Source organism: Protopterus annectens, chromosome 3.part1 (assembly GCF_019279795.1).
Source record: "Protopterus annectens isolate FY-2018-M chromosome 3.part1, PAN1.0, whole genome shotgun sequence".
In the NCBI taxonomy this organism is placed as follows: domain Eukaryota; kingdom Metazoa; phylum Chordata; order Ceratodontiformes; family Protopteridae; genus Protopterus; species Protopterus annectens.
This window is the reverse complement of record NC_056732.1, coordinates 783,200,564-783,227,641: the sequence shown is the minus strand read 5'-3', so window position 1 is coordinate 783,227,641 and position 27,078 is coordinate 783,200,564. Positions and strand designations below refer to the sequence as shown.

The 27,078-nt window shown below is 38.9% G+C and overlaps 1 protein-coding gene across 1 annotated transcript in view; it reads left to right on the top strand.

Moving 5' to 3' along the window:
* Positions 1–24,747, top strand: part of TRPS1 (transcriptional repressor GATA binding 1) — an 803,228-nt gene extending 778,481 nt beyond the window's left edge. Inside the window, exon 5 of the mRNA XM_044067100.1 lies at positions 22,354–24,747. Coding sequence (XP_043923035.1) covers positions 22,354–23,415 — 1,062 coding nt within the window. The 3' untranslated portion in view covers positions 23,416–24,747. The remainder of the gene's footprint in view (positions 1–22,353) is intronic.
* Positions 24,748–27,078: the final 2,331 nt, after the last annotated feature.

Below are 27,078 nucleotides of genomic sequence, written 5' to 3'. Positions count from 1 at the left end.
TGTACATAAGTAGATAGCTACACTACAGAAATCCACTAACATGCCAGTGGCAGAAGATTGCTCAACTCTTACAAGACCAATCTAAAAAAAGAAAAGAACCAACTTCCTTGTCACAGTTCATGGTGATATGCAATGCAAAATGTTCTTGAACACCTATCTGTAAGGTCCATAGTCCTATAATGCTAAAATTCTGGGAAGCCTACCCAGATACCTTTTCGCCATAATCATGGTGTGTCATACTAAATAGAGTCATAGTCCTTTGTATCTGACTAGGTTTACTGAATTGTATCCCTATTTCTATCTTCCCCTAACCTCCATTTCCTAGACTTACAGTACTTCTGTTGTATGTCCTACCTCTTATTTTACTGCATTCATTGCAGTTGTTCTTTATAGATTAGTCTTGTTTTCATGTCATTTAATTACTAGTTTTTAAAATGTGGTAAAAAACTTTTTCTTGGAGGCGAGGGCATTGAAAGTTATTTCATTAATTGTAATTAACATTATTTTCTGAACCCCAAAAGCATTATCTCCATTTTGAGATTATTCATGGATACTACTTTAAATTTTGCTATTGATAACAGAATGTTCTATTAAGTGGTTGTGATGCTGTGCTTTACACGGGGGCTGTGTTATGTGTTAAAACCTGCTATTTGATTTTGTACTGAACTGGAAACAAAACAAAAAAAGTGTCTGCTGATGATGATGTTTGTTCAACAACTAGTCTTATGGGATACTTATTTCTTGCTTCCAAAGTGATTACTTACAAAATGTATATCATTATTTCCATGTTAATGGAGCTGTGTTTTGAAGAAAGTCTAAAGCACATTTCAGTCACAAGCACTAAAATTGTGTCATTATATTCAAAACAATATATCCTGTATAGTAATTTTTAAGAATTATAAAAACTGAAACTTAGCAATTCATTGATGATCATACAGAAGAAGAGATAAATAAATGGAAGATAAATAATTTGTTTATTTATTTAACATTCCAACTTGGAATGAGACAGTTTTCAGTGGAGGCTCAGGGAGAAAATCTCCAGACACGTCTTTGTAACTGTCCCTTATATCCCCTTGCTCCGTTCATAGCTGGTGTGCCTCCTCCTTTATGACCTCATATTGGAGGCTCTCATTTGTGTACATCTGTAGTCAACCTGCTTCCCTTCCTTCTTTGTTTTCCCTGCATGACCTCTACCATAGACATAGCCTGCTATTCTGGCACCTTCTGCTAAGATGAAGCCATTTCCTCTTATCCTTCCACCATTCCTAATCCCTTCTGCCTTGTACACTGCTAGAAGCACTTACATCTTGCTAAAGTAGTTAGTTAGACTAAGTGATCCTTTTCACCTTTTCGTATAGTGTGAAGTCTGTGATACTTTGATTTTAGTAGGTAATTGTTTCCAGATGGAAGGTGGTAGCTTGGACAAGTGAAGATAGTGCTGTATCCCGTATCTGTTATTTTCTGTATCAGAAGCAGTGCACAACAGGTTGTCTTAATGGTTAAGTAATTGTTTTCATGTCCATCATTATGTTGTTTAAATTCCTGCCTGCCTCTGTGGCACACAGGGATGAAGTCCTGACTGTGACCAAAAAGAGCCTAGTATAAACAGAGGTACAGGTGCAAGATAAGCCAGGCAGAGGAAGATAAGAATGAGCAGAATGTGGCTGTGGCCATCTTGGAGAAAGATGTGGAGGGTTCAAAGCTGTCCAGTCCTTCTGCTGTAGTGCAAGCAGTGGATTTTATGAGCTGAGAGCTGTTATCATGGAAAACATGTGCTGTTGCTACCCAAGCTGCAGAAAGTAGCCCTTGTCAGCTTGTGCGAAGCAGTAGCCATGCATGTGTAGTGGGACACAGCACAGGTAGTCCCTGCAGTGATGTAGATGCCAAGGAATAGACTTTGAGCCTGAAGTAATGCCTTCAACTGTTGTGATGCTAATGAGGGCACCAGCAGCCCTTGTGGCTGCATGTATGAGAGCCCCTCTGTTCAGCATTTGCCCCTGTTCTGTACTGGGTTTGTCTTCATTACCAGGAAACAAATGTGTTGTGTCCATTTGCGGAAGACTTGGTGACTGGCAGTGATGGGGAAACCACACGGAAATGCAGACTATGTCATTCAGTCATGTATTTCCTTAATCAGTCTCCATGAGAAAGCATTGAATGACCTTTCTTAATTCCTTTTTTAAAGAATGAGCCCTTACAGTTACTGAACAAATAATTACTTATTTGAAAGCTATTGTTTATTGGTTAAAATTAGTAATAAGTTTACATAGTTGAAAATGTCTCTGTTTTCAAGCTATACACTGAAAAGCTATTTCTATGACTGGTGCAAAGAATTTGTTGATTTCCAGTAAGACATATAGTATTATTTCCTTAGGAAAATGAATAGTCACTGTATAGGGCATTCTTTGTGGGCGGATCATTAAACTGCAGTTTTTCACAGATGTTTTTCTGCAGTTTTTCTTCAGTTTTTTCATATTGCCAAGATTTCTAATATTATAATTCTCCAAGGGTGAAGCCACAATACGAACAAAAGGTGATTGACTTTAATAACCGGGTTAGTTTCTGGTGTCATTCTAAAGGGGTGCAATATTTGTCAGCATGAAAGGAGATGGTCAGCAGAACATGCTGCTTTGCCTGGGATGGTCAGCACCTTTCCCCTCTAGGCTTTCGAATATTAGCTAAAACATTGTGTTCCCCCATAGTGCATTTTTTAGGTAATGCCAATCTGAAAGCACTTCCGACATAGAAAATCAAAGCCAAGAAAATCTAAAGGTATTACTGCTCAATGCTAGGAGTCTAAACAAAAAATTCCACTCCATAGAATCTCTCTTTACCCTAGAGAATGCTAACATCTGTGCAGTCACTGAGCCATGGTTAAAGCTGCGCAGAGCACACCAATTGTGTAAGGTTATAATGCCATCCACACATTTAAGCCAACTACTTCACAGGCAAGGACTAAAGGTGGAGGTGTCTCTATTTCCATCAAAAGTAAATATACTTCAAGGCTGGTCAAACAGGACAATGCACTTGAGCTACTCCATGTTCACATCACCATAGGTAAAATCCAATACCACTTCCTTGCAAGCTATAAGTCCCCCTCTGTGACCCAGGTAACCCATACCATGCATTTAAACTTATTAGAAACACTAACCATCCAACCCAATACCATATTCATGGGTGACTTTAATTACCCCACTATGAACTGGAAATCCTATACGACACCAAACATACATGCACAGAGATTCCTGGATTTTGTAAACACAAACTTCCTGGATTAGATAGTCAATACACCCAGCCAGGGGTGCAACCATACTGTATCTGGTCCTCACTAATATGGGAGAGTGCTACACACCTCCTACTGTAATGTCTTCCCTTGTAAAGTCAGACCACAAAGTGGTCTCCTTTGAAGTAAAAATAAAACCTGGACCCCCAGCTAAACCTGGAATATTCAGGAACTATTCTAAGGCTACCCTCCTGCCCATAAGTGAGAACCTGGCAAAATTTCAAGCCCCCATAAACCCTGATAACACTTCTGCCTATGCAGAACTGTTCACAGAAACCGTGCACAGGCATGTTAATAGCTGCATAGAGACAGTTGTACCCACCAGGAAGAAGTGCAGAACTAACTCAAAAAACAAGCCACCCTGGTGGAATCACAAAATCAATAGGCTGTATAACAAGAGGAAGAAAATAATGGCAAAAATTAGGAGGTGCAGCACCCAGCAGGATAAAAGCCTTCACATCAAACTAAACAAACAACTCAAGAGGACATATAACGTCTAACAAAGCCAAATCTGAGGTAGGTTTGGCCTCCCAGGCCAAGGACAACCACAAAGCATTATTTAGCTATGTCCGCAACCTCAAAGACAATACTCAATTGTGTGCAGAGCTCATTGTAAATGGAGCCACCTATACTGAGCCAGAAGATGTAGCAAACCTCCTGGCTAATAAATTCAGCTCCAACTTTACCCCTCTCTCCCACTTAACCTTCTCTCAGGAAATATCATCAAATATAACTCCCCCTACTATCACTAGGGAACAGGTCCTTAATGCTCTCTCTAAGACCAAGAACACTGCATCAGTGAGCCGAGACAATATCCAAGGATGCCTTCTAAATAGCATGAACCATGACCTATCAGGCCTCTGGAATTACTATTTAACCGTAGCCTCCAAACAGGCTTCATGCCTCATTTATGGAGAAAGGCAACAGTAGGCCATCTACAGACCCTGGAAACTACAGATCCATATGTTTCACTGGTCTTAAATGTAAAGCCATGGAAAGCATTATCATGGAGATGATCAATAGAGATATAGTAAACCTCCAGACACTGGCCCAACCCAGTTTGGTTTTGTCAAGGGCAGATTGTGCCTGCTCAACCTGATGGACTCCTTTAAGATCACCAAAGCAATGGATGAGGGCAGAATCATTCACACTGCCTACCTTGACCTGGCCAAGGCATTTGACATAATACCCCACTTGGGCATTGTTGACAAACTCAAGAAGTTAGGTGCAAGCCCGTATGTCACCTGGTGGATAGCCATCTGGCTCACAGACAGGATCCAGGAAGCTAGAACTGGGGAGTCCACCTCTACAAAGAGGCCTGTCACAAGTGGAGTCCCTCAGGGAAAAGTCCTTGGACCACTCCTTTTTGGCATTTACTTCTCAGAAGTCAAGGCCAATGTCAGTGGTCTCTGGCTCACTACATTTGCAGATGATTGCAAATTAGTTGCTGTCATTGAATCTCACACTGACACAATGTTCTCTAGGAGGGGCTGACACAGACAAATAACTGGTGTCAGAGCTATGGACTAAAACTAAATGCCAAAAAATGCATAATAGTATCTTTTGGGATTTCATCCATACCTGGTACCTATCATATTGACAACACATCCCTTAGAGCTGACCCAGTAGTCAGGGACTTGGGAACACACATAGACAGTAATCTATCCTTTGACCATCACGTATCTACAGTGGTGAGGAAATCATTCTATGTTGCACAACTTATAAACACAGGTGTGGCATCTAAGTGCAAGGAAGTCATTGTTTCACTGCATTCAGCATTCATCAGACCTATCATTGAGTACAGTGCCCCTTTTGTTATGTACCTAACCAGGCATATCCAACAATTGGAACATCCTCAGAGGTTCTTTACTAAAAGAATACAGGGCATAAGTAATATGTCCTATGCAGACCACCTCAAGGCCCTATCCCTGCATTCTGTCTCCTACAGGCTTTTGAGGGGAGATCTATGCCTGGCATACAGGGCATTTTCAGACCCCACTCTGATGGACCTCTTGCATATCCACAAAAAAAAGCATCACCAGAATTACCCATTCTAAAGACTTAAACATCGCTGGTGATATAAATAGGACCTGCTGGAGAGATAGGTATGTATCCCAGAGACTACCCCGTCTATGGAACAGGCTCCCCATCCGTGTGAAGCAGAGTTCCTCCCTAATCCAATTCAAGTGCAACTTAGACAATTGGATGGGAAACCAGAAATTCATCCCTGGTTTGGCACCTGTGTCTGTAATGGACAGAGGTAACCTGTAAATGGTTCATATCCCAGGCCCATGCTTACACTTATCAAGGGTATCAAAACTTGTCAGAGATTTGGGCTGCATGGTTAGGCTTAAAATGGCCCTTGTGGTCGTTAGCCTAGTAAACACCTATGAACTTGCTCTCTAAGGATCTGAGTGATACTACATGGGGCAGGTGAAGGATACAGTCAAAGTAGATGTATTGCTGCCAGCTGATTTTATCTTTGTAAAACAGTTCTACACTGCAGTTGAAGTCTTTTTTGAAGGCATTGCATCTCAAATATTTCAGAACTGTAGAAACATCTGAAACATTTATATATGGGTAATAACATTCTGACACAATATGGACTAGAAGTAGGAGAAATAGATCATGCTAACATTAGTGAGGTACACTTTATGGGTCACATAGTCCTTCTCCATTGTTAAATCTCAAGAGAGACTGTTCATGCATTAAATGGTGTACTTGTTATGGATCCATAACACAGTAATGCCACTGCATTCTCAAAGGACACAGGGAAAGTATACCTCACTTTTAACTGGATTAAAAAGCAGCTGTCTTTCAGAACATTGACAGTAGCAAAGCCGAATTCACAATATTGAAAAAATAATTCTGGGCAACATACAGTAAACATACTGCATGCAGTAGTAGGGTCATTCTGTAGGGTTCCCCAGGCTCATCTAGACAACAGAAACAGGCTTTCAGCAGATCAAGGACTTATTTGATGACAGTCCATGTCTGAGACAGGGGGGTGTTGAAGGTTTCCTTAGCATCTCCGCATAGATTACAGAGTGGTGTCATTAACTGGTGTTCAAATGAGTATCCTGCATTACCTGCAAAACAGTGATGGGAGGGAACATATACAAGGAAAAGGGATTTACTAATAAGCAATACATTTTCCAAAATATGTCTGTGCAGAAGACTAGGAAAAGTCTGCACTTACCAACAAGGTGACCATGGGTATCCTACCATGCAGGAAGAGGCAGTACTGTGAGCTTGTTTGCAGGATACGAGAATCATGGGCACTGCTAGGATGCTGGGCTGTGAGCTTGTGTGCAGGAAGTGAGAATCAATGGTATTGCCAGGATGCTGGGCTGACATGTTAGTGATGCACTGCAATGCATCACACACTACCTGACAGTTGATGAAATGGTAACCGTTCCAATTACAATACTGCACCCCCATTGTCCAGATGGGGCCCTAATGTCAACATGAGTGCAGTCTGTTACACCAATCATCTTCAGGAAGCATGCCATCCTGTAGAAGGCACCCATGGTACTAGCTTGGTCCTGAAGTGACACTGTCAGATAAATATACTGACAGTGTCACCTCAGGACCAAGCCCATACTATGTATCAGACTGTCAGATAAATATACAGGTCCACCTGAGCCAAGAGTATGTCGAGGAAGTCAAGGCAAAAGTCTGTAAGGCACTCAATATGTTCCCAGTTTGTTTCTGGAAGTTTCCACTGGCAAGTACAGGGAGAGATATACATACCATGGTATCCGTGTACATACCATTCCCCAGTCCTTATCTGTAAGCCATGCATATTCACTAAAGCCCATACTATATCCTTGCCCACTCTAAATCTATCCAAAATGTATTGATCAGCAAAATTAAAATGCCCAATCTTTGCCTGTATCTGTGCCTTCTCGGACAAAGTGCACCCCTGGGTTTCAACAACTTTATCAGACCCAGGACAAGGAGCTCACAGTGGGAAACTGCCAAGTTAACAGCAACAAAAACATCTTCACAAGTTGCAAAGTAGATAAAAAAAGAGTGATTTGACCTTTTATAAGGCTTCTTCTCATAACTGTCAACTGTACAGATTTTCGCAGAATGTCCAGATTTTTGCCTAATATTTTTGGTCCATTTTTCATAAAATTGTAGTTTTCTGGCAAATTACTGGCAAATCATTAAGAACTGAAGTTAGAAAAGAATGACAGACATTTGACTTTCAGACTTCATACCCTTCAGTAAATTCATGTTAATGCAAAACCTATTATTCTGTCAACTTTCCAAGTTTGTAAGAGCAATATTTAAAATTTGTCCCTATTTTTGGGCCTTTGTCCCACTTTTATGTATGGCTTTGTCCAGATAATTCATGTTAATTCAAAACCTATTATTCTGTCAACTTTCCAAGTTTGTAAGAGCAATATTTAAAATTTGTCCCTATTTTTGGGCCTTTGTCCCATTTTTATGTATGGCTTTGTCCAGATTTCTTGCTTTAAGAAGTTGAGAGGTATGTGTTTCGCTTGCAGCACAGATGCACATATAAAGGCAACTGTGAATCACACAGAGAAAGGAAAGTTGCCTAAGTTACATCAAATAGTCACAGAATTTTCAATCAGTCCTCATTTCTATTTAATTACTGCCTCATTTGCATACGTTCTTCCTAAACTTAGTAAACCTGCTGCATCTGAGCACCGCTACTATCTTTGAATCGTGCTCAAGCTGTGTTTATGCACATCTAGTGCAAAATCTCGCTATGCTTAATAAGTGCAATTACTAAGAATACTCCCCCTTGACCTTTCGCAGTTCTAGAACCCTTCTGAAACAATTATTTATCTGACAAGCAAATGAAAAATATACAAACTCAAGAGTTCTGCAATACATTTGCTAACTGGACAGTTATGCTGTTCTGTTTGTTGAATTTCTGCAGCCTACTGAAAAACAGGCATATTAACATACTGACTTCTTTAACACACAACATATTAATTTACTGACTTCTTTAACACACCAGAAGAATTTCTTTGGATGTGGTAGAGGAGAATGTTAATAAGAGGCAAGATTTTACAGCTATAAATACAAATCATTTGTGGTGCAGGAGTTATGTTTACATTGCACACCTGCTATGTTTTTCACAGAGCTTCCAGGTTTTGGCTATGTTTTTCACAGAGCTTCCAGGTTTTGAGTGCACGTCTAATTATTGTGTTTGTAGGACCACATACATTAAGAAGTATTTGCATTGTTATTGTTTATGTAACCTGTGTCCTTTCTTCATCATTTGCTTTTAAATTACGTTGTCTCTTTCCTGTCAACACAGCAGCAATGCAGTTAGAAGCTGAAGTGTGTCTGAAGACAAGAGTAAAAACGTTTTGTTTTATTTTTTTTTTTTATTTAGTTTTTGAATCTGGGAGTAATTTTGTAGTCATATGTAATTTTAAGCTTGTCCCTTGTTTGAAAAGGTTAGATATATTATTCATTTATATATAATGCTGTTGTAGAATGCTGAAAGCCCATTGATTGTATAAACAAATATTGTCAGTATATAGCTGGCATCCCTAGATCTAAATGAGTTATGTTTGAAGAAGTGACATTCTCAGCACAATGGGTGTAGGATTTGTAGCAGATGCTAAAATCAGCCAGTTTTGACAAGGCTGCATACTTCATTTTTTTAATTGTCTTTATGCACTTACATGTGACATAAACATATTGCTTGGATGCATAAACTCTGGCATGACTCATGATCCTGAATATGATTAAATAGGTATCAGAAAATGAAATATTCAATGAATGAATGAACTGATACAAGAATGTGAACATCTGCATATATACTGTCACTAGAATATACACCTAGTCAGTATTGTCGTTATTTTGTGAGCTTAAGATACACAAAATGTAACCAGCAATAGCTGAGTCAACCCTGTAACTGACCTATAGCTGCGAAAAAGTGAAATCTGAAAAGTGAGGACAACATTGTACTGCAGAAGATAAAGAAAAGCTGCAGGCACATAATTAGTACAGTTTACTTCTACATAGTTACATTTCCCAGATGTTTTTCGTGTTTCACTGTTACAGTCATTACATTTGGGTTATCTGCTTGCAGTAGCCCTCAGTCGGCCTGATTAACAAAGTCTTGGGTCCTGCGTCTGTTGCTGTCTCTTTTTCCATGACGTCAGGTCGTCAGAGGTATAAAACATGCAACCGACGCCATTGCATCAGTCTTTCTTGCTGTGCGGTGCCCGAAGCAGAAGCAGTTCGCAAGTGCCGGTCGGCCGACTCCTGAAATTTTCATTTTCAAGTTTCAGAACCGAAGTCTTCAACTAAAGCTAAGTACCCCATTGGGGAAATCTTTTTCTTGCTCCTTACCGATGTCAGTAAAAGTTAGTAATTGCATTTCTTGTGGAAAGCAAATACCTCACAAAGATTTTCATTTGTACTGTATCCCTTGCCTAGGCCCTGACCACGACGTACCTTGCTGTTGGTTTTGTGCCTTATTTAATCAACGCACTATCCGTCGTCAGTATATTTTCGCCTCTAAATATTTTGGTTCTCGGTTCAATTATCCTGAAATGTAGTCGGTTCGCCATCCAACTACCTGTATTCTGAAAAAACGCAAAGATAAAGACAGAGACAGGCCACCTAGGTCCAAAGCTGCCAACGACGCTTCTCCTAAGCCAGTTGCCAGTTCACCGGTACTCAGTGAGGCACTTTCGCAGACCCTGATACTAGCTACTTCTAATTCTCAGGCCTCTACTGAGACCCATTCGGAGTCCGGAATGCCGCGAGATGCTTCAACTGTGGAACCTGCGGGGTGTCTCTGCCTTGGATGAGTCCGGAGCCACTGTGCAGGCACCGGCTTCTGAGGGTGTATTCAGGCCTACGGACTTGAATATTAAACCAACGCCTCCTTCTTCTTTAAGGCCTAAACCTCGAACCATGCCTAAGAAACCAACGCCCAGGCCGCATGCACAGGCCTCTATGCCTAAAAAACAAATGATAAGAAAGGCTGAAGATCTTATAACTCTAATCAGGGGAAGCCAACCCCACCCCCCACCCCTTCTAAGAGACCTAGGACTGAATTTGTTTATGAATCCTCTGACCAGGATTCTGATTATTCTGATTCTTCTGATGATCTGGATTTACCCTTATCTACTTATGAGGATTCTGATGCAGAGGACTCTATTCCCTCTGCTTCCCCTCCAGAGGATTTTTCTTTGGATGAAACCTTGCACACATTAAGGGAGCACTTTCACTGGGAAAGCCAGGATTTTTCTGGTTCAAAAAAGAGGCTTAGGGATTTCTTACTCCTATCTCAGCATAGGCCTTTAGCTATACCTCGGGTAGTAGACATTGTTGATGATGCCTTTTCGAAATCTAGTTTGGCCCCTGATTCTTTGCCTCCTGCTCCCAGAAAACCTGATAGATATTACAGGGTCCCTGATTCTCACAAGTTCCTGTTTAAAAATTCTATTGCGGATCCAGAGATTATTTCACAGGGACCAAAGGGCATTAAGGCTTCTACTGCTAAAAATCCTACCCCTCTGATAGAGACTCCAGGGTGCTGGATAGATGGGGTAAGAAGGTTTACACTTCTGCAACCTTGGCCATTAGGGCCTTAAACTGTCAGTTTCATATGTATCAACAACATGTTACTGGATTGCTTAAACAGAAAATTATGTTGATTCCTGACTGTGCTGAAAATAAAGAATTGCAGGATTTAATGCATTCTCCTGAAGAGGTTTGAAAACATATTTTGCAATGTGGATTTGATTCTTTAGAAGCCTCTTGCAGGGCTGCTGTCACTGGGTCAGTACTCAGAAGGCATGCTTGGCTTAAGGAGCAATCTTTGCCTGATCATGTTAAAGCTAAACTGTTGGATGCTCCCTTAAATCAGGACTGCCTGTTTGGCAACAAAGCTGAGGACGTTTTTAAAAAGATGGAAGGTAAAGCTAAATCTATGCAAACTGTGAAAGAATTTTTACAAGTTCAGCCTCCAAGATTTAGTAGGCATTGGCCCTCTAAGAATTGGTCCTTTCCGGTCCCTTCCAGGTCTTCTCAATCTAAACCCAGACACAGCAGAAACTCCAGGTTTCAGTCACAGGGTACGCACAAGACTAAGCAGTGGGGGGCTTCCGCATCCAAATCTGGGAGTAGTAAGACTCCCCCCTATGGAAAACTGCCTCAATGACTTGCTTTTAAAACTTCCAAGCACTTCTCAACTGAATGCTCCTTTAGGCGGAAAGATTGGTCTGCAGGCCAAAAACTGGAATCTCATAACCCAGGATAAATGGGTCTTAAATATTGTGTCCCAAGGATACAGATTTCACTTCCACATGTTACCAACACCAAGCGAGTGGCCAGATCTACCCCCAAATCAGTGGGCAGAGGACCAAAAGCAAGTACTATCTCTCTTAAACATGGGGGCTATTCAGTTGGTACCAGAAGAGGAAAAGGGACAAGGTTTCTGCTCAAGACTTTTCCTGGTACCCAGAAAGACAATTCATGGCATCCTATCCTGGACCTTTCTACTCTAAACACCTTTTTGGTGATTCCAAAATTCAAGATGCTGACTCTTCACCAGTTGCTTCCTATGCTAGGCAATGATGCTTGGTTGGCAACATTAGATTTAAAAGAATCATACCTGCACATCCCTATATGAGTATCTTGCAGAAGATACCTACACTTCAAAGCAGACTACACGCATTATCAGTTCTCTGCACTGCCCTTTGGCTTATCTACTGCACTCAGGGTATTCACAAAGTGCCTAGCTCCAGTCATTGTATTTTGCAGGCAAAGAAATATTCAAATATACTCATACCTGGACGATTGTCTAATTCAGGCAGAAAGCCAGGACATACTTTTGAATCATCTGGCCTTTGTGCAAAGGGTGCTGACTTGTCTGGGGTACACCATAAATGAAAAGAAATCACACCTGGTACCCTGTCAACAAATTATATTCCTTGGAGCAAGCTTGAATACAACTGCCCAGATGGCTTTCCTCACGTCAGAGAAACAGATTCAATTGGCAAACTACTTCAAACAAGTGGCCACAAAACCCTGCTATCTGCAAGACAAATACTGCAAACCTTGGGGTTCATGGCCTCCTGCATTCTTCTAATTCCATATGCAAGACTGCATATGAGGAAACTACAGTGGTATCTAAAATTCTATGGTGTCAACATTCTCAAGACCTGGAAACAATGATTCCTATCATAACTTGTCTACACCTAGAGTTCCTTTGGTGGGCAGAGGCCTGCCACCAAAACAAGGGACTACCTTTCACACCACCCCCTGCTGCCCAAACCCTAAAAACAGATGCATCAGACTATGCATGGGGGGCTCACCTGGCAGGGAAGTGCATTCAGGGCAAATGGAACCCAAGTCAAATGCGCCTGCATATCAATCAAAAATAAATGTTAGCTGTACAGAATGCTCTGACAGCCTTCAAGGACCACATTCTTCCAGGACAACTAATGGTAAAGATGGACAACACCACTGTTATGTGGTACATAAACAAGCAGGGGGTACACATTCTTACCCCCTCTGCAGACTAGCCATGGCATTGTGGAATACAGCCTTGAACTACCAAGTGCACCTACAAGCTCAATTCCTGTCAGGAAAATTAAATACACTGGCAGACGGACTAAGCAGAAACTTCATGGACATACATGAGTGGAAACTGGAACCAAGGATTTTCAACGTGTTGACAAGCAAATGGGGGAGTCCAGATATAGATCTGTTTGCCTCTCCCTAGAACTACCAATTGGACAAATTTTGCACAAGGACTCCCCACAAACAAGCCTGGAAAGTGGATGCTCTGTCCTTCAGCTGGAAAAACCTATCAGTCTATGCCTTCCCCCCCTACCTCTGCTCTCCAAAGTACTACTAAAAATCAAACAGGACAAACCAAGGATGATTTTGATTGCTCCAGACTGGCCGCGCCAACACTGGTACCCCCTCTTGTGCAGTGTATCACGGTTAACTCCATGGCACCTGCCTCATACTCCTTCCCTGCTGTTTCAGCAGGAGAACCAGATTCTGCACTCTTTAACACTGCCCCTCTTCTCTGACCCACTGCTCAAGCAGTTCTTCAGAGGGGCCAAAAATTTGAAACCACCCAGGAGAGCCTAGGACCTTAACTTTGTCTTGGAGAAACTCACTGTACCTCCTTTCGAGCCAGCTGCTACTGCAGACTTAAAATTTCTTTCTTGGAAAACAGATTTCTTTTTAGCAATCACCTCAGCTGGAAGGGTATCTGAATTACAGGCCCTTATGGCAGTGGAGCCTTTCATCATCTTTCATGCAGACAGGATGTCCCTCAGAACCAATCCATCCTTCATGCACAAGGTGGAATCCAGTGTAGCTCTTAATCAGTCCATTCATTTGCCAACCTTCTTTTCCAACCCACAGAATAAAGGGGAATGGATACTGTATTCCTTAGATGTGCACAGACAGCTTAGATTCTACTTGGACAGGACTAAACCTCAAAGGAAATCTGAACAACTCCTGGTGGCATTTGCTGCAGGGGCAGAGGGGAAGGCTATTTCAAAGCAAACCATTTCTAAATGGATAAGCCGTTGCATTCATTTCTGCTATAAGCACCATGAAAAACTTATCCCCCAGAGGATCAGACTTCATTCCACCAGGGCTGCATCTACCTCTACAGCCTTTCTCAGAGGCGTTCCTACCAGGGACATCCTAGAAGCTGCTACCTGGAGTTCTGTACATACTTTCACCAAGCATTATCATTTGCCAATTTTCTCTAAATCCAGAGCTAGCTTTGCCACTGCAGTCTTGCAGGGCCTTATAGCTGGCCCTAATGCTATCTAAATTCCTCCTTCCAACCATAGCTTTGGGAATCTACCCAAATGTAATGACTGCAACAGTGAAACACGAAGAACATAGTACAGTTGTGTACACTTACCATAAATGTAGATGTTCGAGTGTATTCACTGTTGCAGTCCTGGTTACCCTCCCTCCAGCCCCTAACTTCTTTTGGCCATACCTCTACTTTCCTTTACTATGCTTAAAAGCCTTTTTGGTGTTTTTGCTTTTTTTGTTGGAGGTATATCCTTGTACTTTTATATTTAATTGTTTCCCATTAGGGGGGCACCTGACATGTGGGGCAAGAAAAACTGATGTAATGGTGTTGGCTGCATGTTTTATACCCCTGACGACCTGATGTCATGGAAGAAGCGACAGCAACTGATGCAGGACCCAAGACTTTGTTAATCAGGCCGACTGAGGGCTACCTGCAAGCAGATAACCCAAATGTAATGACTACAACAGTGAATACACTCGAACATCTACATTTATGGTAAGTGTACACAACTGTACTTCATTCAGTTTTTTTTTGTTTTCTTGAAGTAAATATTCTGTGCAACAACATTTTCTCTACTTTTGTACCATTCTCACAAAATATTGCCCACCTTTGATTTTATACAAACATGTTTAAACTATATATAAGGCACAAATTTTAGTTAGTGTCCCTGATGCTTGAGCAAAGAATTTGACAGCTATGCTGGCCAGTGCACAACTGAATATTTATAAACCATGACTTGTTTGACATTGTTGTTAGGATCTTTAATGACAAACAAAATGGATTCTGAAAGTTTTTCTGTTCCACTAAAAAATGTTCATAATACTTTCCTGTCATCTTGTTTTCCTCTTAGAATCATTCAAGCTAGTAAGACCTTCTACTTACAGTTGCACACAGTGTTTATGTGCAGATTGGTAATAGTGAATATTCATTATTATGGCTATCCATTCATATAATCTTAGCTGTCTACTTGTGTTTACTTTTCATTTTAGCGGCCATTTTTTTTACAGGCCCACCGACTGACTTGTGGGGGAATTCATTATTAACATAAGTACCTCACAAAACAGTAATTATTAATATGCACTACTCAAAGATTGATTATGATATGTCTGTCTCCCTGCACCAAAATATTGCCTTCCCTTGGCATACAGCAAGTACCTGAAGGTTTTCTGAAAGAAAAAAAGTATATTGTAATAGAATTTTCTTTCAAGATGTGCAACATGCACCCCTGTCATTTGGCTTGTATGAAAATGACGGCATATGTTGCTTTCTTGTTGGCCGGTGTTTCCCGGGTGTTGTATTCCCAATTTGCCCTCCAGTGGTATTATAGTATACCACAAGCATTCATCACTATACTTCCATTCACTCTGTTTTTCTGGAATATACTTCATGTACTCAGAGTATCCATTTTCTTTGAATATTTTATTGAGATCCTCTAGAAGTCACTGGGGTACTGTAATATTGATACTTCCTATAGGGACATTGCAGTAAGGAATTCTTTTAAAACCTTGTTGCCATTTGTGAGTGTGTACATATTACACTGACATAATATCACTAAAAGTGAAAGAAGGGCATTGCTTTGGGACCATCACATCTGTGTCAGGCCTTTTGTCAACATATTATCAGACAGGGACAATAAACCCTAAATGTATAATATTATCATGATATTTCATTACTTTATACCTTGACATGTCTTTTAAAAATGTCAACCATTTCACATTTCCCCGCTTCACAGCACATTAAATTAACAGGTTAAAAATACTCAGTAAATAATTACGACAAAACCTTAACTGTGTTAGGTAACAAAGTGTAGTAATTTATGTATAGCATTACCAAGGAAAAGTACTCTGTCTGCAGTAAGGATTTATTGGTATAAGCAGGGACTTTGTACATTAGACTTACCAACAGTAACATTTTATCCGTGCACACCTTCAAGTCTTATGTCTGCTGTTACCTCATCCCTGCAAGCAGCACCCACACATTTCCACAGCATCCACCCATTGGATTAACCTGGTCAGCAACAACAACAGTTAATATGTAAATCCATCCATGGCACCATGTTTGTGCAGAAAGCATATCTGAGCCCCAAGATGGATTCATAATTAAACAAATAGAAGATTTTTAAGTTCAACGGTGGAATCGCAGAGCATCTGTATTTGGATTGCAAATGAATGTTATATAAAACTGCCTAATAATTGTGTTTATGGAATTAATGCTGGTTTTATTCTCTCAGTTGTGACATATGATGACACCAGTTCATAATATGGGTGCAAAACTGCATTATCCTTCAGAGATTTATTTTGATATTATTTTAATGTTTGTGTTACATTTATTGTTTTATTGGAGGGGAATGTATATTTTGTTAGGGTTCTGAGTTACATTTTTCTCTTGAAGGGTTGTAGCATTCTTGGTTTATATATGTGCAACTCTGTTCTTTATAACTTTTATTATATTTTCATGTGTGGTACTTATTGAGACTTTTTGTGTTTTTTGGGTTAGGAAAAGTATTAAACGTAGCTAACACTGTTGTGTTTTTAATTACTGTTAGTGTTGTAGTGCAGATTCATAAGCAGTTAGTGTAAAGTAGGCATGATTGTATATGGTGCAAGTAAAGTGGTGAAATTTAGACACAGTTAGTGTAAAGCAGGTATGATTGTGTATGGTGCAGGTAAAGTGGTGAAATTTAGACACAGTTAGTGTAAAGTAGGCATGATTGTATATGGTGCAGGTAAAGTGGTGAAATTTAGACAATGACGGGGTAGACTACTGATAATTTAGTATATCTTTAATTTACACAAGTATTGCATCATGATATATATATAGGGCTAAGGTTAGGGTAAAAGACAACACAACCTGTCTCACATAAAACACCTTGGTGTGGTGAACCTTACCTCTGTTGTTTCTTAAAGACAGTGGCAAAGTGGTGTTTAGCAGAAAACTGGAAAAGTTACACAGCTGCTGTGCATATTATGAGTTCTGCCTTATACTATCCATGTCTCTTACAGAAAAGTCAGTTATTTTCCAGATATCATTTGAAATCCATTGCAGGGCTAGCCACCTGGTGGTGTGAGCCTTAGTTCTAGATAATTGTCACTGTTGAGTTAACACCCTGACTCCATGTACAAAATGGGAAAAAGAGGTTGTGGGAGGATGGATGGATGGGTTTATTGCAAGAAATGTTTTAACACTGCTTATAAACTTTGTTTCAAATCAGACAACATGATGAAATGTGAGGCCTCACACCTAATAGTTCATATTCAAAATCAATATTGTCCTCCTCACATTGAAAAATGATTAATGTACAATAATACCTAGTGTGGGCAACTGTAACTACTGAAAACAAAAGCTTTAGCCACCATGCTCTTTGATTTACTAAGAAGAGAAAAGCATAACTACCAACAGGGTGGAGGATAAACTTCCATCCTCTTTAAGGGCATGTAGAACAAAAAAATCTTTCAAAAATGATGACAAACTCACTGCCTTGACATCAGAAGTCTGCAAACATCCTCACATAAACATTAAGGTATGTGGACACTCCAGAGTCCTAAAAAACACAAACTGCAATTGCCGTAAAGCACAGTGCAATCATCAGCACATACATGCCCCATGGATGAGCATGGCATTATAAAGCTGTCCCTAGAGATGGAATACAGTAGAAAAAATACATAAAGAAATTCCAAAATACAGTACTGTTAATTAAAGATGTGTGCAATTTCATTATTTGTTTAAGAATAGCAATGTAAGCAATAATCCACTTCTGTGTGTAGGTAATGCTGGTTTACCCTTGACTGACTTTTTATTTATTACTTGGAATTCACTGTCATGAGCAAACCATAACAGCTGTGTTGTTGTCCTTAAGACCATTTAGAAATTACACTACGAGGATCATGAGCAGAACCATTATGATGTGCTCAGCACAAAGTCGTACGAGGTTTGTAGGACAGACATGCAGTTATGGGAGCTAGCCCTGTCTCTGAACATTGTCACCACTAAGGCTGTGCTTTCTTTTATATGAGGGTCTCCCAAAATTAGATCTCTTTGTTGACAAGTAAGAAGTTTATGTTCCAAAGTTTTGAACAGCAAGTCAAATATTCCCTTTAGAAAATGTTTATGCGTTCCTTTCCTCTTTAAATGGGGTTCTATTAAAAGCAAGAAAAGAAAATGTCCCCTTGAATCTGATTGTTTGTTATTGGTCAATACAGCTCTGATTCTTCATTTTGCTAGAGAGTGCATCTCAATTTCTATTGCTCCTTTACAGGGAAGGCTTCCAGATCAGGAAGAGCTGAGCACTTCAGTTTTCATTTCATTCTTTATCTGACCATGTGGAGGTTGTACTTTTGATTTCTAATAAGGAACTCTTTTCCTCCCAAGCAGTTAAGCCCTGAAGAAAGATGGAAAATCTACTATGATATACAAAATCATATTTTCCAGAATGAAAGATATTTTCTTTTACTGTAAGGATAACAATAGGGTTGTCCATTATAGAGGTCAATGCTGCAGAAAAATTTGTGATGGATGAAAATTAGTCCCAGGCAAATATTTATCTATCCAGCTTTACTTGCAGAGCTTTGGATGTCCTCAGTACAGGTTAGTCTCTTCCCCACACCAGAGATGCCAGTAGGATGCCAGGTATAATGACTATTCCAGCCTGTGCTGTCTTCAGTTCTTTTATAACATTGTGACATTCGATAGTTATTTCACCCACAGCAATAGCTGGTTCATATAGCCCCCCTGTGCCGTCCCTGAAATACCGAACTATCTACTTGCTGAGGGTTCTGGCTCTGAGATAATAAAATACTACCTGATCTTAATGCAGGGAAGCAAAAGCAAATTAAATATGCTAAAAGATAATATGTAGGTAGAAAAGTTAATTTGTTTAATTTAGATGTGTCAGTTGATGCATTTAATATGGCGGGGGTGTTATACAGGAAATGGAAAATTATAATGTGAAATTTGGATTTTTTTACAGTGGTTGGCAGAAGCCAAAATCTGTTAAAAAACAAATCATAGAAACTTGTTTTGGAATATTTTAATAGATTTGTTCTTGTACAAATGAGTAATAAGACACATGGAACGTACACATATGAAGAATGTAGTATATGTAGATTGGTATATGAAGGACCATGTGTTAACGTACAGGCATGTGAGAGAAGTACTAGTAGAAAATGTCATTACACTTCTAAGCCCAAAGGGTTAATTTATGTTGCATTATGTTCCATTTGTGAATTTTTTTTTTTTTGTTTTTTGTTTTTGTTTTTTTTAGGGATAATGATTAGAATCATGAATGAGAGAGTTAAAAACATATTTATGTAGTAAGAAGTGAAAATGGTAGACTAAAATTGTAGACATTCTACAAGCTGTAAAATTTTAACAAGTTTTATTTTTCGTATTAACCATCAACTTAAGGATTTTATGTAAGATGATTTTTATTAACCTATTGGAGATTAAAAAAAGAAGATTACAATTGCTTTTACAGGCTGATAAATATCCAGAGTTAATTGTTTTTTAAAAGCAGGTAAGACAACAGCTGTGTAGAAATAATGTGTATTTAAATATGCATTTACATATTAAGATATATTTTAAAGTATATATGTTATTTTCAGAAATATTTTCTATTTGGTACTCGTGTTGCAGTCACATGACTGATGTGTATAAGATGAAGTTTCACTTTTATTGTTTGTTCTGAATAAGTCTGTGGTATTATCAAAAATAAAGTACTAAACTTTGTATTATTAAATTGGCTTTCTCATCATCCAAGTTTTGATTTGTTCTTGGTTTTGTTTTGCACTTGGCCAGCTGAGCTGTTTTGGAATTTAGAAACTGAACTTTGACAAGTGCATTTTAATTTGATGGTTCATGGTTCAACATCTGTATATCGGGCCTCTACTGAAAATGGACATGTATCCAGTTGGACTAGCCCAGTCAACAAATGTAAAATAAAATAAAAATATTATATCTGTCAAGTGCAAAATTTTGAAGGCGTCTTCCAAATCATTGTCTCTGAGAAATGAGATCTTGATGCTTCTGGTGTACTTAGTAGCATAACAATCAATTTAGAAACACCATATGCAAACTGCAACCAAAGACAAGCATGTTGTAGGAAAAAAGAAACAGGCTATAGTAATAATGTAAATAGCTTTTTGCTTCTTTTGTTATGGTGAATATTTAACTGAACTGAAATTTATTAATATTGCATCTTCCTTTCATTATTTCAGGAATTTAAAACACTATAAATGAAGTATGGGATTACATTACACATTTCCAGACACATCTAACATTTTAATTTTCTTTTGGTGTATCACATCTTTCAACTTCTTCCAAATAATAAACCCTTTAAGTTGCGATAGGATGATACTAAGGAGCCCAATCAAAATAAATAAATAGGTAAATAAAAATAACAGATGGTAGAAATGTGAAAATAAACCAAGAAAGTTTGCAGGCTCCAAATGGAAAAACAGCAGTTTATTGTAGAACAGATGCAGATAAATTCCAGTTAGCTGTTTTGTCTCCCTCAATTTTTTACACAGAGACTTCTGAAGAAGACGAAAGCGCTAACTGGAATTTATCTGTATCTGTTCTTCAATAAACTGGTGTTTTTCCATTTGGAGCCTGCAAACTTTCTTGGTTTATTGGATTTATTTTGTTCCTTGCTGCTTTGGGAGGGAAATGTGAAAATGTTAGTATCATGTGTATATGGTAAGGATCACCATCATGTATATATATATATAAATATGGGTGTCACTGAAGTGGTTGAAAGGTGAGATCATTTCCACTGAAAAAAGTCAGACCAGCTAACTGAAAATCAGTTGATTGAACATCAGTGGCTTTGTTTTAGTGCAAGATTGCAAACAGCAGGGATCGGGGAATTAGCTCTTTCCCTGGTGTAAAAGGATCTCAGAGTTGGTATATATACTTAGCAGGTGGTGTGAGAAATGCCCCTGCAAAAAATATTTTTTTTGCCTTTTTTTTTTGTTATGTACACACAAACACACACACACACACACACACTGACGCAAAATCTTATCAGTTTGAGTTTGACTATGCATTTATAAGTCAGGTGTTTTGAATTATCTTAATATGAATGGCCATTGAAAGGCCATTCCACCCACTAACTATTACAGGGTATGTATACATGTTAGTTGCATTAGTTTCATAAAACAGACATTTGTCTACCACTGTACAGTTTACGTATTGCAGTCCTAGCTGATAGAGATGACCTGTTGTATTGCTGTGTGCTTGTGCCTTTGTAAATAAAACAACTACTGAATGCACTCTGTTACATGTATTACTTTATTCTGTAGCAGTTGCAAAGTAAAGTATCAGTATTATATGCAGAATGTCTGGTGCAGACAAGTGTGCTTTTTTTATCAGATATAAATGGAACTTCCAGGAGAAAATGGTTGCACTTTAATTCCAACACACAACTGCTTTGTGTTTAAATTTATAATCCACTTTAATGAATTACTGTGGTAAATGTAAATACATCTCTGTGTAAGCTGTGTTTATTCTAATTTAATTTGTTTAAAATTGTACATGTAAGCGAAATGAAGCTGAAGCCTTTCTTTTCCTGTACAGGGTCTGGTTATTGTAATGGGATTCTTTTCTGAGATTCTGTTTACATTTCCAATACTGATTCAAGTGGGTATGCAGGGGATAAGCAAGGACTTATTGACTTATACACCAGACTTCTGCTTTCTTACTTCCCCACTCTGCAGTAGGCCTTTAGTCTGTGCTGCATATCTCAAAGGAACCATGATGAAAAGAAACACAAAAATGATTACATTACAAATCTTTCATTGAATAGCAAGTAACACAACAAGGATGCATCACAATAGATTCATTAATCATCTTTGCTGGCTCACTCACACCATTTGTGGCTCATTTTTGTGTTTTAAAGGTGGAACCAAATATCAGTAAGAAACATCTCTTAAAATGTAATGTGTATATCAGTACCTATCTTGGTTATACCATGTCACGCCTACTGTAACATGGTTTCCATTGATTACTTTATAATTGTGATAAACTAGCCTCACATATCTGCATTCTCATACTGCGTTTTGTCAACTGTAATGCCATATAGTGACTTAGTTTTTTTTTTGCTAAAAGAAAGTCTGCCCCCTTACATCCTCATTAATCTAAGTGGTCATGCTTTGCTTTATCCTGTAATCATTAGAAGAGAGACAGTATGAACTCATAATGTCAAGCTGCTATATGTGTTGCTATCTATAAATATTGTAACATTTTTCAATTTCCTTGTTTTGATTTATAGACACCAAGGCCTTTGAACATCATTAAACAAAACAATGGTGAGCAGATTATAAGAAGACGCACACGAAAGCGCCTTAACCCTGAGTCGCTTCATTCTGAGCAGCTGAGTAAGCACCAGAGGGGTAGCAGTGAGGAACGAATGAACGGAAGCCCCCTAGAGAGACGGCAGGAAGAACACTGCATCGAGGTTAACCAGCGAGAGCTACAGCAGCCAAACCTAAGCAAATATGAAGCTGCAAATTCTCTGACAAAAAGTCTTTCTTCTCATCAGCCTGTATTAGTTTCCCAAACTCTGGATATTCACAAAAGGATGCAGCCTTTGCACATTCAAATAAAAAGTCCTCAGGAAAGCAGTGGAGACCCAGGGAACTCTTCATCAGTATCAGATGGAAAAGCCAGCTCGGAAAGGGGTAGTCCAATAGAAAAATATATGAGACCAGCAAAGCATTCAAATTACTCACCTCCTGGTAGTCCTATAGAAAAGTACCAGTACCCTCTGTTTGGACTACCATTGGTACAGAATGACTTACAGAGTGAAGCCGATTGGCTGAGGTTCTGGAGTAAGTATAAGCTATCTGTTCCTGGGAATTCACCCTACATGAGCCATGTTACAGGCCTGCCAAATCCTTGTCAAAACTTTGTGCCTTATCCTGCCTTTAACCTGCCTCCCCATTTTTCATCTGTTGGATCAGATAATGACATTCCTTTAGATTTGGCGATAAAGCATTCCAGACCTGCACCCACTGCAAATGGTACCTCCAAGGAAAAAGGTGCAACATCAGCAAACATAAAGGATGAAGGGCAGGTGAATGTAGTAAAAATTGAGAAGGCAGACAGAAGTACTCAAGATGAACTTTCAACAAAGTGTGTTCATTGTGGAATTGTTTTTCTGGATGATGTAATGTACGCTTTGCATATGAGTTGCCATGGTGACAGTGGACCTTTCCAGTGCAGCATATGCCAGCACTTGTGTACGGACAAATATGATTTCACGACTCATATCCAGAGAGGCTTACATAGGAACATTGCACAAGGTGAAAAGAACGGGAAGCCTAAAGAATGACTTTTAGCACTTAGCACAATTTAGATAGAATTGGGTTTTCTTGACAGAAATGTCAGTGGCTTGTAATGTCTTATGAATTTTCTGAATACTTTACTACATTGTTGTACTTCATCATGCCTTATATCACAGAAAAAATATTTTTATTTCATTCATAAAGAAAACCAAAAAGAGAGTTTCAACCAATTAATCTGCAGCTCTCCTGGACAGATAATGTTTGTTTATCAGTGGGTTCATGCAAAGTTGGTTAGTAGAGAGAGTGGATAATTTATTAAGCAATTAGTTATAATGTTCCAAAAATAAAACCTGCTTCAGTCTTAAGAAAGCAAAAAAAAATAGAGTTTTAGGGCCTCCATCTGGGTCTCTTATGTGAGACCCAAGTGTGGGTGTGTTTATTTCAGTAACATTGGTTATAAGTTTGAATAAGTCAGTCATATGCTAACCATGCTTCAAGCACCATTTTTTAGTTTGAAAGCTGTGTAGTATTTACAATAGGGTATTAACGTTATTGTTAATCAGAGGCTGGTATTCTGATAATAATCTCCAGACTGCATATATTGCTAGAATGTCTTTCATACCCATTTAAAACTGTGGCACATTTACAAGTACATTGTTCTGGCAGGCTCCATATTCACACCTACTGGTGCTGTTGCTTGAAATAGTCACTACCTTACTTTTACAGTGTTGAGCACTGCAGTAAGTTGTTAAACAACAAGCATGCCCCAGCAACCCTAGTTGTGCAGAATTTGTTAGGGTATCTTATGTACTTATGATGAAGCTATAAATACATTTATGGGGATTTTAAGTATGTTGAAACTCCATGGTCTCCCCCAGGCAACTGTTTAAATATAGTGCTTTTGAAGGACGGCAGGTAAGAACCATTTTTTGTGATGCCACGACTGGCTGGTATTGTCTAAAACTGTAACAGAAGAGTATGCCACATAGGTAGTGTAACATTAGCTGATTGTGGTACTATTGGGTTGTTCCTCTGGTAAATATAAAGCATGAGAAAGGGAAAAAAAGGTACCATTATGGTATCTGTAGCAGTTGCAGTTTTGTTCAGCAGAATGGAGCACAGTCTCATTGTGGTTCTGTTTTCCCTGTACACACTGTTGCAAGTCTTCTTTTACTGTCTTTGTCTTTTCGTATAGAAACTTTTGGATCCCCACAAGCTACATACAGCTGCTACCTCCATTAAGATGGGAATACACAGATGCCACTGGTTAGAATATCCACAGGATTTAATTGAATTCTGCATGTCTTGATGCGGATTATGTAAAGGAACAGGATTCACTAGGAAATTCATGTGTGTGTGTGTGTGTGTGTGTGTGTGTGTGTGTGTGTGTGTGTGTGTGTGTGTGTGTGTGTGTGTGTGTGTGTGTGTGTGTGTGTGTGTGTGTGTGTGTGTGTGTGTGTGTGTGTGTGTGTGTGTGTGTGTGTGTGTGTGTGTGTGTGTGTGTGTGTGTGTGTGTGTGTGTGTGTGTGTGTGTGTGTGTGTGTGTGTGTGTGTGTGTGTGTGTGTGTGTGTGTGTGTGTGTGTGTGTATGTGAGACAGATAAAATAAACTGGCATTTTGTCCAGCACTGCATGCACTTTTGTAAGGATAAGGTTTGTCTGCTTTGCAGCCTTGAAGTAGATAAAATGGATATCAAAGAAGGAATGCCTGAAATAACTAAGCAAGTTTTCTAGTGACAAGACCAACTTTATTGGTGAATTTATCATTGCTTTTTAGTGGGAAAGTTACATAAAATAGTTCATTTTTATTTAAGTGTTTATTCTCACCAATCAAATAGTTTGACATTTGCAAACATTCATTCATTCCAACAGTGAATTAACTATCACATTTTATGGCTTCAAATGTTTACTGCTTGCTCTGCTGTGTGCCCCACTGACTGGTAGTCTATCTCTGTCGCTAAATTAGTCACAACTGGTCAATTCAGACTGGCAGAAATACACTCATATTTTTAAGCCAAAACCTAAACATTTATGCAAAACAATTTCACCTCTATTAAGAAGGATGCCAAATAATATTTTGCTCAGAAAAGATGCTATTTTGTCAAATTTAGCATGATATGTTACATCCTTGGTGTTGATGGGAAAAAAGACCCAGAATTCTGAGGTTAAGAAGCATTTGTGAAATGCAATGTTTGATGCTTCTGCAATGCAACTGTATACTGTTTAGAAATAACTAGAAGAAATGTGGGTGTCTGGGCATGAACAAATACATCAAGAACTGGATTTCCTCAGCCAGCTTCATTAGTGTAGAGGCATAAAGGCCTGTTTATGATTCAGGTGATGAATTAGCTGCACTGGCACTTGCTTGAGCAGGCAGGGATGAGGAGGGGCTGAAGATGGTGGAGAGTTGGGGCATTCGCCCAGTGTACACTAATTTCCCTGATTGTGACCAGAGAATTGTACATGATGTACTCATCCTAGGAGGCTTGGTCATTTGCTTACATCACTCAAGGAAGTGAGTGACAGTCCCATGCTATACCTATTGCATATCCTTCTAACAGAAAAAAATGATTGCTGCCATGAACCTTTTGCTTGGTTCTCACCTCATAGAAGGGGAAAGAATGGACTAGTTGTCTAAGAGGATGGAAGAAGGGACAAAAAAAGTGGGAAAAATGAAATGGAGTTCTTCTTTGCCAAAACTAGAGACATATGTTTGCCGTGGGGATGGATACGGAAAGCACTTAGCTTACATACAGTATAGGTGGATACAGAAAGCACATAGTAATAGAAAAATCTATCAAATTGCTCAGGATAACTGTGCAACATAGCAAGCTCTGCAGTCTTGCTTCCAAAATTGGGTATAGATACTTTTATCAAATTTCCCTTTTCAAGGAATCGTGGATGATATTTAAACTATCCCTGGAATATGCAAACATTTCAGTGCATATTGATTCAAAGATACAAAATGACATACAAGTCTTATAGTAGTATAATCAAGCCAAAAAGATAGACTTCAGTCAGTATGATCACATGTTTTCATGTCATTACAGCTAATTATGAATATTTAAAGTCTGCAAAATGAGTAAATTTGCAAATTTTAGCCACCATAAATGCAGAATAATTAGTAAATTTTCCCCTCTTTCACACTCCTTTGTTTAAGAATCACACTAAATATAGGGCTTTTGTGTAAAATTAATATTTTTTATTCTGCTGCAGTTGGCATTAAATGCAGAAAAGTTACATTTGGTGACAATGCTTCTATGTTTAAAGAAGCCTTATTGCTGCCTCCTCAGGGAATTACTACAAAAACATAACTAGTTCCTTGTCCAGTTTCCATTTTGTGATGAAAATAAAAAAGTTCTCTTCAGACTTGCAGAATGCTGGCTTTGTATATTTCTCTCTGATTGTGAAGATATTTAAGATATCACAAGCTGCTGTATATACTGTCAGATAATCTTATTTCACTTAAGAAGTTGGGAGAACAAATAGAAAAAAGAAACTTATTTTTCTAATAAATATTAATGTATTACATTTCAAAATAATGGTGCCTGACATATTGAATAATTATTTTCTACAGTGTACGTACGTATGCAACAAAGATATTCCATCATACATTAGAGCCAGGGCTTGGACTCTGCCTCCATGTTTACATTTGCAAATGTAGCAAATAAGATAATGAAGCAACTATTTCTATTGCAGTAGATATCTTTT